The sequence below is a fragment of the Octopus bimaculoides genome, chromosome 22 (assembly GCF_001194135.2).
Source record: "Octopus bimaculoides isolate UCB-OBI-ISO-001 chromosome 22, ASM119413v2, whole genome shotgun sequence".
Taxonomy (NCBI): Eukaryota; Metazoa; Mollusca; class Cephalopoda; order Octopoda; family Octopodidae; genus Octopus; species Octopus bimaculoides.
Window position 1 is genome coordinate 22462012 of NC_069002.1, and position 13630 is coordinate 22475641.

The 13630-nt window shown below is 34.8% G+C and overlaps 1 protein-coding gene across 6 annotated transcripts in view; it reads right to left on the minus strand.

The window, feature by feature from the left end:
• Window positions 1-13630, minus strand: part of LOC106875112 (secretory carrier-associated membrane protein 1) — a 124950-nt gene that overhangs the window by 10853 nt on the left and 100467 nt on the right. For 3 of the 6 annotated variants that reach the window (XM_052975700.1, XM_052975701.1, XM_052975704.1), the window contains one exon: window positions 12782-12899. The exons of 1 other annotated variant lie outside the window; for it this stretch is intronic. In XM_052975700.1, the coding sequence (XP_052831660.1) occupies window positions 12782-12899 (118 nt within the window). Of the gene's footprint in view, window positions 1-11363; window positions 11482-12781; window positions 12900-13630 lie in introns of all 6 variants that reach the window. 2 more of the 6 variants (XM_052975702.1, XM_052975705.1) reach the window with 1 other exon arrangement.

The window sequence follows — 13630 nt, forward strand, 5'->3', positions numbered from 1 at the left end:
CTTATCTGGATCTCCTTCCCTGGGAACATGGACTGTTCTTGAAATGTGACTTTTCCAATGACAGACCTTCAAAATGTGATGAATGCTTCATTTTGAAATTGATATCTCACAACTTTCTTAAGAGAAAGATTTTCTTGAATTATGGTAATATGTTTCTTGTACCCTTTCTTGCTATTGTGGGTCTTATCAACGTTGGCAGTCTTCCGAATGTTTCTTGTAGACATTCTGAACAGTTCCATCTTTAATATGATTTATGATAAACCACTTCAGTGGATTTGTTTAAAACTCCCTCCTAAACTGTCTTTTACAGTTGAACTGCATTTTCAAACTTCCAATAATAGTTTTGATTAAATTTCCTTTATTCAAGGCTTACTTTGGTACTGTTCATTATTTCTAATGCATGAATTCTAAAAAGAAATGAAAATTGAATTATCAGCTATTTAAAGTATACATTCATTTTCTTTTTCTATTTTGTGTTTTTTGGCATACTTCATATAAAGATAGTGTTTTTACGCTATTTCTGTCTCACCAAATTTCACCCACAGGGTATTTGTAAAGTGAAGATGATGACAGAAGACACTTGCCCAAAGTGCTGTGCAGGGGAATGGAACTCTGAACGACAGCCCTAATTGCATCCCTTAAATTATACAGCCATGCCACACACATGAATGTATGTCACATTTTAAAACAGAACATATAATGCTTACATGTATTTCTATAACAGAACTTTGTATAAATATGTTTTTGCTATTTTTAAAGATGTAAATGTGTATTTAATCCTAACTTTAACCAAGAACAAATGGAATTTCATACATACATAAGCATCTATTTTGAAAAGTAAACAAAAATTGCAATATTCATATATTTACAAAATATAAGAGAAGAAAGTAAAACAATACAAAGTCCAGAGTGACAAAGTACAGGCCATGCTATCAAGAAAATACAAACAGATAATTAAACAAGAGCTGTTAACCCTTTAATGACATTAACTCACACACTCTGACAGGAGTTCACGCTTGCTGGCGTTAGTTTAGTCTTTGATTTATTAATTTAGGAATGAGAACTGTAAATGGGAAAAAGAAAAATTCTACATACCCACTCTGAATACACAGTGGCTGTTACTACGGAAACTGTGATCACTATATGATACAAAGTACCCCTAAATCTTCATTAATGCTTAAAATAATGTTTAACACACACACATATACAGACATCTTAAAACACCAATGTTTTTGTAAGATTTATTTCTAGAAACAAAATAATGTCATTTAATGTATTTAAATATTTAATCTAATATTTAGTAGACATAATGCTTTGTGCAGTTTTTAATTATTTAACTCTTTTGGGCATCGTACTAATGAGTGGTGGCCACACAAATTAAACAGTATGATGAGGTGGGGGGGGGTCTATTTACTTATAAGATGCCTGTGTACATACACACAACACAGTTCTCTCTCTCCACCTATTTTCAGCTTCCTCAATACAAATTATCACAGTATAGTGATTATCATGTCATCCATCTGGTTTCAGCAATAACAATTTCAAAGTTCTCTCCCTTGTATTTTTTGACAAGAATTACTATTAACCCATTAGCATCTAAACCAGCCATATCCAGCCCAAATATTGCTTTATGTTCAAACCAGCCAGATCAGGCCTCTTTCACCTACCTTACAATGTCATTCTAAAAATAAACAATCACATCATTGAATTCCAAAAGCTACAAGATAATGGAGGATTAATTCAAAACACTGTGAATAAATAAGCATTTCCTTTGAGAAAGAAATCTGAATACAAAATGGTTAAAGCTAATAATGTTTGATTCTCATTACTGGTGTCATTTCAAATGATTAAACATTCTTCTAGGTTCACCACATGAAATATTAATCTGTACTTGGCTAGAGCACACACTGTTTTCCTATTGCAGCTCTGAATAACCAATTTCTTTTAACAATCGACAAAAAAAATAAATAAATAAATAAAAAAATAAAGGTGAGTTTCAAGTGGCCCATACATATAACTGGTATGTTTGGTTTTCATTTATCTTCGATGAACAAAATCAAAAGGCCAATTCAATCACAAGGGATTGGAACTAATACTGTTAGAACTAAATACTACAAGAATTTGGTATGTCTTTCTATTGTTTCTGCAAATTGTCTGTGGACAGCAGCAGTAAATCATTTACTTTTTCCACACAGGCAGAAAACCAAGAGTTTCAAGCAGTAATAATAAGTAAACTGAAACAAATCCACAACCAAGTAAGTTCAGAAAAGTGAACACTGAAGTCAACATTGGTTAAGTCTGAAATTGCAACTCTCTGGGTACAACTGCAAACTATTTATACTTCATTGATCTGCTGGTTCTGTAACCTCATTGCTTTTGTCCAGCAAGGTAACGTGTGTGTGTGTGTGTGTGCACGCGCTTAAGTTTGCAGTGATGCCAAGATAATTTAATCTCATCACTGTTGCATTCAACAGTTAGTGGACAGTTGTTCAAAAGATTAAGGCCTTTTTTAAAGTACTTCATCAATCATTTCAGCCATTTTAAAATTTAATCTTTTGACATTCAGCTTATCTTGTTAAACGTAATGCTTATTTATTCATCTTGCAGCTTTGAGATTTCAATGATGTGACTGTATATTTTTATAATGACATTGTAGAGTAAGTATGAGAAGCCAGATCAGGCCAGTTTGAACATAAAACAGCTTAAGACAGATATGTGTATCACAATAATTGGAGCAAACATTTATATTATTGGAGGGACACATATTTCAAAAGTGAAACTGCAAGAACTTATGTTTAATTTCTGGATTCCAAGGAAAAGAACAAAAGAAAGACCATAACACAATGAGCAGCCAAACACTTTTGAAATCAGTGCCAACATCATATTGTCATGTGTACACCTGCAGAATATTAGCAGAAAACCAGAACCAGTTAACCTCTGGATAAAATGTGTATTGAAAGTGTGCATGTGCACATGCATACACACACGACCAGCTTCTTTCAGTTTCTGCCCATCATACTCACTTGGAAGGTTTTGGCTGGATTGGGGCTACAATAGAAGGTGCTTTACCAAAGTGCCATGCAGTAGGGCTGAACTCAAAACCACGTGGCTGGGAATCAATCTTAACCAAACACCTATTCATAGATATCCATCATATTCGCTTCATACTGCAATATACTTCAAATAGCTTATTTTTGCACAATAGGTAGTTTTTTGTCATTTGCAGTACATAAAGACCCCCTTCTGTTGTGAATGACCATGGGGTTGAACCTAGAAAGTTTCCCTCCTAGGCACAAGGTAGTTTGTGGAAGACTCCCCTCTCCCTGCACCAATGTTATCCAAGGGAGAGGCAAAGGCAGATACAGCTTGGCACCAGTACATCGCAACTCTGTGCAAAAATGATTTATTTACAATATATTACAGTTTACTTTAAATGTTCATCATGATACACACGTCGTGCTTATTTCACACTGTCTCACTACATAGACTGCAATATTACTAAATAAGCAACATTTACATATCCTTATAAAATGTTGATTCATTGTCAGAATTACATTTTTTTCATTCCCACACCACTAGGTCATTGATTCTATCTAAATCTTTTGATTCCACATTTTCTGTGTTTAATGAAAATGGATCATTAATTTTATGATCATTCCATCCAAACTTTGTTTAATAATTCTCATCCACTTCCACACACACGATAGCTGCAGTAACCTTCCTTTGCAAATAAGAGCTGGAAAGTTAAAGCAGTGATAGTCCGCTCACTCCCCAATTACCAAACCTTACATCTGAAGAAGGAATCAGCAACATATTCATCATTCTGGTCCATTTGTGTGACTTAACCATATAGCTGTGTGTGTGTGTCATTCAAACATAACACCCTGTGGAAGCACTCTTAGTTTTCTGAATTTTAAATGGCCAAGCCATTTTCTTCTGATCAACAAATCCCAGAACTAATTACATAGAAGGTGAGCCAAAAGTTACTTACCTAAAATATTGTTTTGTTAATAAATTGTTAAAATAGTACCAAGTGTGTGTTTCTGAGTGTACACACACACATATATATATATGTATATATGTGTACATAAACTCACATACAATGAAGTTTAACACACATTACTCAAATTAAACTGAAACCCCGTATTTAAATCCCAAAGTGAACCATCAAGCCAGTGGTGATGAGTAAGGTATGAAAGGGTTAACTCAAACAACACAAGTAGCATGCAGTTGCAGGAGAACAATGAGAGTAGTGGTGGGAGATGGGTTCTCAAGAAAGCCAAGGTGGAATGGGAGGAGGAGCAGGGGTCAGGGAGGTGATTAGTACCTTGTTAGATTACATTATGGTTTAGTAAGGGTAGAAGTAGCAAGCAGCAGCTGCAGTAGTAGCAACAATAGTAATAAGAAGAAGACCAGAAAGTAAAGGTGGAAAGGAAAGTTGAGGAGAATAAATAAACAAATAAAATAAACAAATCAGAATTTTCTTCCTTTTAAACTAAAAGAAATTATGAAAATTTAAATATATTAATAAAATATATAAAACAATAAAAAAAATCAACTATAAAGATCAAGCAATCAATTTTTTGTAGAAGCAGTCATTAGCATCATTATCAACATGGCTGAATGGTTTTGATGTCCAGTAGATTATGGAAAGAAACCCAAGGAAAATATCTAAATTTTGATGTCTTAAATGATGAAAATCCATCAGAAATAAAAGTCTGTAGAGAGACATAAACAACCAAAGATAATAGAAATGATAACAGAAACAACAGGAACCCTCTAGATTGCTATCCTAATGATTTTGATTTCAAACCCTGCTTTGACCAATGTTGCTTTTTGATACTTCAGTGGTATTAAATTAAATTCTTTCTCATTATTAAGGATTAGTTTAAGTAGCTATAACCAGTTTCACTTACACTTAATACTGGCAGAATCATCAGAATACTGGGCCAAATGCTAAGAGTTCAAATTAAATTAAATAAGTGCCTGTTGAGCACTGGGGTCATTGCAATCAATTGGTCCGCTACCCGCAAAACGTCAGGCTTTGTACCTATAGTAGAAAGGATTATTATTATTATTAAAGAGAGTAACGAAGTGACACATAGTGGACAACATGCCTAGTACTCTTTACTTTATCTTCTCTGGACTCTTGAGTTCATATCTTACAATAGCTGGTTTTGCCTGATTTCTCAGAACAAGAACCAGGTATGCACTGAAGCTGAATAAATGTATTATGCCTCTCACCAACAAATCCTTAACCATATGCCAATGTGAGAAATTATCATTGAGGCAGCAGGCTGGCAGAGTCATTAGCATGCTAGACGAAATGCTTAGCGGTATTTTGCCAGTCATTACATTCTGAGTTCAAATTTCGCCAAGGTCAACTTTGCCTTTCATCCTTTCAAGGCCAATAAAATAAGTACCAGTGAAAGACTGGGGTCGATGTAATCGACTAGACACCTCTCTCTCCAAATCTCAGGCCTTCAGTAGAAAGGATTATTACTGTTAGCAACATTTCATGATTTTTACGTTCTGAGTTCAAATTCTGCCGAGGTCAGCTTTGCCTTTCATCCTTTCTGGGTTGATAAATTAAGTACCAGGTAAACACTGGGGTCAATATAATCGACTTATCTCCTCCCACAAAATTGATGCCCTTGTGACAAAATTTGAAACCATTATTATTATTCCATTTATGCACAACAGATTAGACTGTTGGAAAAAATTGCAAACAAGTAACCTTAGATGCCAAGAACTTTCCCAAGTATCCTAGATGTCCCTAATAACAGTTTTATGGAGCTGCACTAAACTAGGTCTTATGCCTATTTCTTCTTATCCATCAATTCAAATCTTTAGGAATAGTTCTTAATGCACCTACCTACAGGAATACATTTTACCCACAGTTTCTCTTAGTAAGCACTTCCCTTTACTGGTTGTCCTTAATGACAATATCTGGTCACTTAGCCTTCATCACCTGTCTGTATGTATTGCCATGTATGTTACATAGTATAACCATTTACTCTTTTCCTCAGATCATTTCCAGTGTATATTTATGGCATCTCTTTTTCTGGTAGTATTTTATTATTCTAACACAATCTTCAGTCTCAGTCTGATGCATCTATAATATTCCTTCTAAATCTTCTTGTTCATCTATTTGTGTGTTGCAAACTGTTTAGTTGATTTTTAAATATTTGTATGTCTGTCTGTAGTCTAATTCTCTTATCTCATTTCTTTATCTAATATGATATTAATTTTCTTTCCTTTTTGTCTATTCGGCCTTGACACATTTTTTTCTTATCTAAATCTCAAATCAGTTTCTTTAACAAATCCATGTACTATCCACAGTAGCAGTTCTATTTGTTTAAAACCTGAGGTGGATTATCTTTTCATGGCATTACATCCAACTCCAGTTCTAGAAGTTAAAGGCGTCACTGCCAGGCAGAAAAGGAAGACTCTTCTTTTGGAAATTCCATTCTGAATAGAAATGGGTTTCATTTGGATAACCGCTTTTGTATCTGCAAAATTGATTGCTATTTACTCCTGACATGTTTTATCTATTTTCTTATCATTCAATACTACCTGACTAAAAGACATTTTTTTCAGGATCCATGGATGGAGAACATTAAAAACCTTCTGGTATTCAATCAATGTCCTGCTACATAGACCCAACTCTCTCTCTGTGCAATCTTCACATATAGCTAGTTTAATCAATAATTGATCTTTACAACAGCCATATCAGCCTCTGAAGCATCCTTTCTACTCTTCTGGAAACAGTTTACCCCATATTTTTTTTTTACTGTATGTGGGCTATTTCTGTTCCTGTTATGGCTAGCCACAATTTTTCATATACTGTGTTCATTGTTTTGACCAATTGGTCATTATTGTTATTATTATTATTATTACTACTATTACAGACTTTATGGCAGTGTTTCACTTGACTAATATCTTTGGGAAAGGCATGAATGTGGCATTATCTCACATTTCTCCACAATATGATTTATATCATATTCAATTCATAATACCCATGTATGTGTTTAAAATCTCAAAAGACCAGGATCAATGCCTCAACATCACAGTCCCACCCTCCTACACACACACACACACACACACCCAGTGCAATTCCATATGTTTCTAGTAGATCTAGAATTAACAACTTAGTATTACTTCAAGTTGATAAAATTAAATAGAGAAAGACAAGATGTCAAATTGAAGTTTTAGTTATAAATCCTGATGTTCAGAGTTCAAATTCTGCTGCAGACAACTGCATTTTTCTGGGCCTGATAAAGTAACACACACACAATCTATCTGAAATAAATTTGTAAATTGTGCCAACAACCCTGTGTCTAGCCTTGTTGTGTAATCAGAGCTTGTGCTTCAGCAACAGGACCACCAACAACCAGATTGGACGATCAGATTAACGACCCTCAACTTTCATTAAAGCCTTCTAACTACTCGCAAAATCCAGTTGCTTGTATACAACACACACACACACAGAATTAAAAACAGCATTATTATTGTTGTAATAAATAGATGGCATGGTTGGATGGTAATGACAAGATCTGATGAGTCAGACAACCACATTGTGCTCCAATATCTCAGTTTCAATATAGTTTTTATGGCTGGATGCTCCTTGTGATGGTTCAAGTACAGGGGTTGTTTTAATACAGGTGTTGTGAGAGACATTCTTAGAGTTAAAAACAAACAAACTCTAGAAAGTTATTTAACAAAGCCTACAACAAAACAAAAAATATATATAAATTTTGCTGTTTTTTTTTTTTTTTAATCAATCATAAACATTCATCGTGTATTGCAATTATCTTTGCCTGTGTTTCGCTGATTTAATGTGTTTTTAAAACTGTAATAAATCTAATGATTAGCAATGAAGATGTTTAGTTGATTGAAGAAATCTGTAATTTAGGCCATCACAGAATGGCAGAGGAGAGGGGAAAGAAATAGAAAAAGAAAAAGAACCTCATTGAAGATTTAACTGTTGAAAATAGAGATTGATTCCAATATGGACAGAGCCACGAAGGAGACGACAAACAAATGCTTGCCTTCAGCAGCAACAGTGTTTCACACAAAATCTAAATCAAAATCTACAAGAAGTCTTCACTAATAATTGTTGTCATTCAGAGTTACTGCAGCTTAGTGAATAAAGATGCTAAATGCTGTGGATCATCAATCAAGTTTGCAAGTTCAATCCATCATAATGGTACTAAAGTGGCAGGTGTGTGAAGAAATTTCTTTAACCAATTGAATTATTACAGGTGTAAAAATTAATATAATATACACTTTAATGGTCTTCATCACATCAAAATCTCTTTTTCATTTTTGAAATCCTTGTTATTATTATTATTATTATTACTATTATTATTATTATTATAAACATTTATTGTTATAAAAGTAATTATTATTACGGTGGAATGGCACAATCATCACAACTATCTTACAGTATCAATTCCAGCTCTTTACATTCAGAGTTCAAATTCCACAGGGTTCATCTTTAGATTTCATCCTCTCAAGGTTAATAAAACAAAGTACATTCTGCTTAGATTAGAAATTACCATTAATCTTTGACAAGCTGACAGAACTGTTAAATGTTTTCCGGCATTTCTTCTGAGTTCAACTTCTGTCAAGGTTGACTTTACCTTTCATCCTTTCGGGGTCGATAAAATAAGTACCAGTGAAACACTGGGATCAATGTAATCCCTTACCCCCTCCCCCATGCCAAAACTTGAAACAGTTATTATTACTATTATTATTATTAGTAGTAGCATTTTTATCATTATATCTTCATATTCAAACCTTACACTGGATTAAATGATACAATGTTTACTTTCATTTATAGCAATTCCCACTCTTAATTTTAGCAGGTCAACATCAACATATAAAATGCTAGTCTCTATTATTAGAAAACATATTCCTTGTCAATACAAGAAACTGTTTTCTCAGTCTTTTCAAATTTGGAGCTTGTTCTAAGTTGAGATGATGCTAGGCAGCTGAAGGAGCTTTACCCAAAGAATACAGTACTAAGCTGTTACAGCTGCAATTCCTCCAGAAATTACAAGGGCAACATTTGAACTCAAAAGCTACTACCTACTGAACTGCTGTAGCAAACTTACAGTAATTTCAACACTTCACACTCATGTTTCCATCCTCTCATCAATAAATTTCATTACTTGATTGCATCAGTGCTAAGGAGACAAGAAGACAAAACCTGGTCTTTGAACAACGGAATTATACTCTGCAGACATTTTACTGTTAGGTTTCAATTCCAACACTTTGCTTCTAACATGGAAAATAATTATTATCTTGTCACCCACAATCACTCCATTTTCTTTATCTGTAATTGCCCTTTCTTCAAAGCATTGTGTTGGTAACATTGCTCTGAATGAAGTAAGGAGTGGTGATGCGTATTTTGTCTTGTGGCTTACAAAACAACTTCACCAGAGTCAGTGGCACTGATGGTTATGATAAAGGTTCCAGATGATCTGATCAATAGAACAGCCTGCAAGTGGCTGAGTACTCCACGGACGTGCATATCCTTAATGTAATCAAGGAGATTCGGGATAATATAGAATGTGACAAGGGTGGGTCTTTGAATCATAGGTACGATTCAATTTTGCCAGCTGATTGGACTAGGGCAACATGAAATAAAGTGTCTTACTCAAGAACGCAATACACTGCCAGGTCTTGAACTCGTGACCTTATGATCATGAGCTGAATGCCCTAACCACTGAGTCATGCACCCTCATGAAGTGGTCAGTAAATGCACTAAGACAAAAGAGAAAGGATTGTGAAAAATCTTTAGTCTTGACCTGTTGAAAAGAGGATAACCTCTGCAGAGCTTGTACAATGGACACCCAGCAGACTGCATGAAGTGGTCAGTGACTGGAAGGGCATCGATCTGTATAATTCATGCCAAAAACTAGAACAAATAAGAGTCCGACATGGTTCAGAATAAGAACTTACACCATAATGACCTGTCCAACTCATGCCAGCAGGGAAAACAAACATATGAAATAATGATGTCAGTTTCCAGATGAAAGCAGAGAGGGTTATAAAGGGTGGATCGATGTTTAGGGCAAAGGATAACATCAATGAAGATCTTGTCAAGGACTGAAAATAGAAACATGCCAAGCCCACAACATCATGGTTGCACATGGCTGAGGAGGATTGCAGGGTAGCAAAGCTTCAGTCAAGAGTGACAGCTAGAATTGGCAGTCAGACTTGTTAACCTGTGTCAGATTGTATTGGCACCAAGCCATTAATTACTGATTTCTTCCAACTGCATTCAAGGTCAGTCAAAGATATCAAAACTCCAGTTTATCAATGGGATTTAGCTATTCAACCCTGAATGGGGGACCTGCAGTGTAAGTAAGATTTGATTAGATTCAAAGAGGGCAATAATTATTTTAAGGCTTTTATCCAACACTCTGCTGTTGCTATCTGCAATCTCAAACTACTGTAGTAGTAGTAGTAGTAGTAGTAGTAGTAGTAGTAGTAGTAGTGGTGGTGGTAGTAGTAGTAATTCTTTCTAGTTATTGGCATAAGGCCAGCAATTTTGAGGAGAGGGAGCAAGTCAACAACTCCACCACGCACACTGCCCACTGTTCAACTGATACTCATTTCATCAACCACAAAAAAAAAAAAAAAACGAAAGGCTAAGTTGATGTTGATAGAATTTGAACTCAGGACATAAAAAGTCAGAAGAAATGCTGCTAAGCGTTTTGTCCAATGTGCAAACGATTCTGCCAGCTCACCATTTTCATAATAATATAACCCTTTTTACTATAGGAAGAAGGCCTGAAACTATTAAGGGGGTAGTTGATTACATTAACCCAGTGGCAGAATTTGAACTCAGAATGTAATGGGTGAAATACCACTAAGCATTTTGTCCAAAGTGCTAACTATTCTGCCAGCTAATAATAATAATAATAATAATACTTTTTATTATAGGCACAAAGCCTGAAATTTTGTGGGGAGGAGGATAGTTGATTACATCAACTCCAAAAGGACAAAAGGCAGGGTTGACCCCAGTAGGATTTGAACTCAGAACATAAAGAGCCAGAAGGAATGCTACTGAATATTTCGCCCAATGTGCTAACGATCCTGCCAGCTCACCACCACAACAACAATAATAATAATAATAATAATAATAATAATAACAACAACAACAACAACAAGGGTGTTAAGCATTAACAACGAAACCATCTTTTGCATGTGTGTGTGTGTGTGTGTGTGTGTGTGTGCATGTGTGTGTGCGTGCATGCGTGTGAAGTGGCACCTGATGTTTTGACTTTGCAGAGAGCTGGAGTGAGTTGGAGGAGTTAAGACAAGAGAACTCATTAGAAACTACTTCATACCTTAATAAGCATTAAGATGTTTGCTGCTGTGTAAACAGTGAGACATAAGGAGACAAGGGTTAGAAACACCCCCAAGCCAGGATGACTACCAAAAACCGACAGGGAAATGAACCAGCCGCTAGAAAAAGAAATCCACAAATGTAGCAGTTTTGTTTATTTGTTATTTTTTCTTTTTAAAAAAATTTACTAAAATAAATAATAATAATAATAATAATAGGAGACAACGAAGATTCAAATATTTCATTCCTTTGTTGCTGAGACATAAAAATAAAAGAAAAATAATTTATTAGAAGAGAGAGAAATAAAGAAAGAAAAATAAAGGTAAAAATAAAAATGAAAATTTCAAAAGTGTTTATGACAAATGTGAAAAAGTTACTAACAAGGGAGAGAAAAATATATAATTAGTAAAATAATAAAGAAAAATCGATTAAGTAGAGGTGAATGAGAAGTGTTTCTTTTTAATAAAAAAAAAAGCACATAAACAAAAGCATGCCACAAACAGGACTCCAAATAGTAATAGTAGTTAATGTTTTGCGTTCCATCTTCAGCTACTTTTGTATTGCAGTCCATAACCCCATAAACACAACTTGCTCTGCACTATCGACCCCTTTGCCACTAAGAAAAACACCCCACCACCATCACAGGTATTTCTTAGCAGAGAAGATTGATCGATTGGTTCTTAAACAAGGTAAGTAAAATAAGGTGAGAGGATTTGAATTTTAAAAAAGAAAAAAATTTTTTTTGTTTCTTTCAATTTATCAATATTTTGAAACGGGATCATGGAAAGAGGGTGGAGAGGAGGGGAGGTCAGTTCCAACATTTGTTTTGCTCACCAGAAACAAAGAATTTGTAGTAAACGTAGAACTCGAACTTTTCCATTTGATTGCACAACTGGAAAGCGAAAGACGAAGGATGACAGCAGTTTTACTGCTTTAAAGACACAGTGGCATTATTTTTATTGCTTCTGTAATTCACTGTGACAATTTTAGAAATATTTCATCTAGAGCAAGTTGTACATGAAGGACCAAATAATAAAACAAACCCGCACAGAGTTAAGAAATATTTACAGCCCCTGTTCAGCAAAGCAGGAAAAAAAAAAATGGATTATTATTATTATTTTTATTACTAAACAATAATAAAAAACCAAAGAAGAAACAATGCATAAGACTGCAAGACATACAGTAGATAATAATTTTGAGGATGGAAGGGGGGCGGTCACGTGGACAGTCACGAGGGATGACGGTTCATGGGAGTGTAAATATGGTTATGGTAGCAGGAAGCGGTTATTACAAGGTTATTCATAAACTATATTAATGTTAAAGAACGACAAACAAAATAAATCAGAAGCAATGAACAAGGGGAGAGAACCCTGCAGGGAACGGGTATAGGTGCAACACACAAAAAGAAACAAACTGTACCTTGACAAGTAGTACAAATGTAAATACAGAAATGAAAATAAAAAATATTCCAATAAATATCATGATGAGTCCGACGGCTATTTGTGAATTGACTGCTGTTATACCACTCAACAAACCACTGCAAGTATAAGCAAACAGTGAAACAAACAATGCTTTCTCATTTTTTGGTGTTGTATATGCTAAAATGAAGAGGATGATGAAGACGATGGTGATGGTGGTAGACAATTGTTTCCCCTCAAAACAGTAATTTTTTTTTTAAAGGGCACATTGAAAAATGTAGTCTTAGATATACTATCTCACTAAAGTCAGAATGTGACAAACTAATGACATTAATAATAATAATGGTAATAATAATAATAAGTTAATGCATGTGCATATCTGGATGCATCACATAAATATGTGCTTCGTCCAACCCATGCTAGCATGGAAAGTGGACGTTAAACGATGATGATGATGATGATGATATATGTATATTTATATAAGGGCATTACTATAGAAGAATGCCTCATGCTAAACTACCATAATAAACACATTTTCACTGAACTCGAGGAAATGCAACTCTTGAGGCCAATTTTTGAGAGTTGCATTTCCTCGAGTTTAGTAAAAAAAATGTGTTTATTATGGTAGTTTAGCATGAGGCATTCTTCTATAGTAATGCCCTTAAATAAATATAAATAAATATATTCTAGGAAGGGCATCCAGCTGTAGAAACTCTGCCAAATCAGACTGGAGCCTGGTGTTGCCATCCGGTTTCACCAGTCCTCAGTCAAATCGTCCAACCCATGCTAGCATGGAAAGCGGACGTTAAACGATGATGATGATGATGATGATGAATAATGATGGATTTTT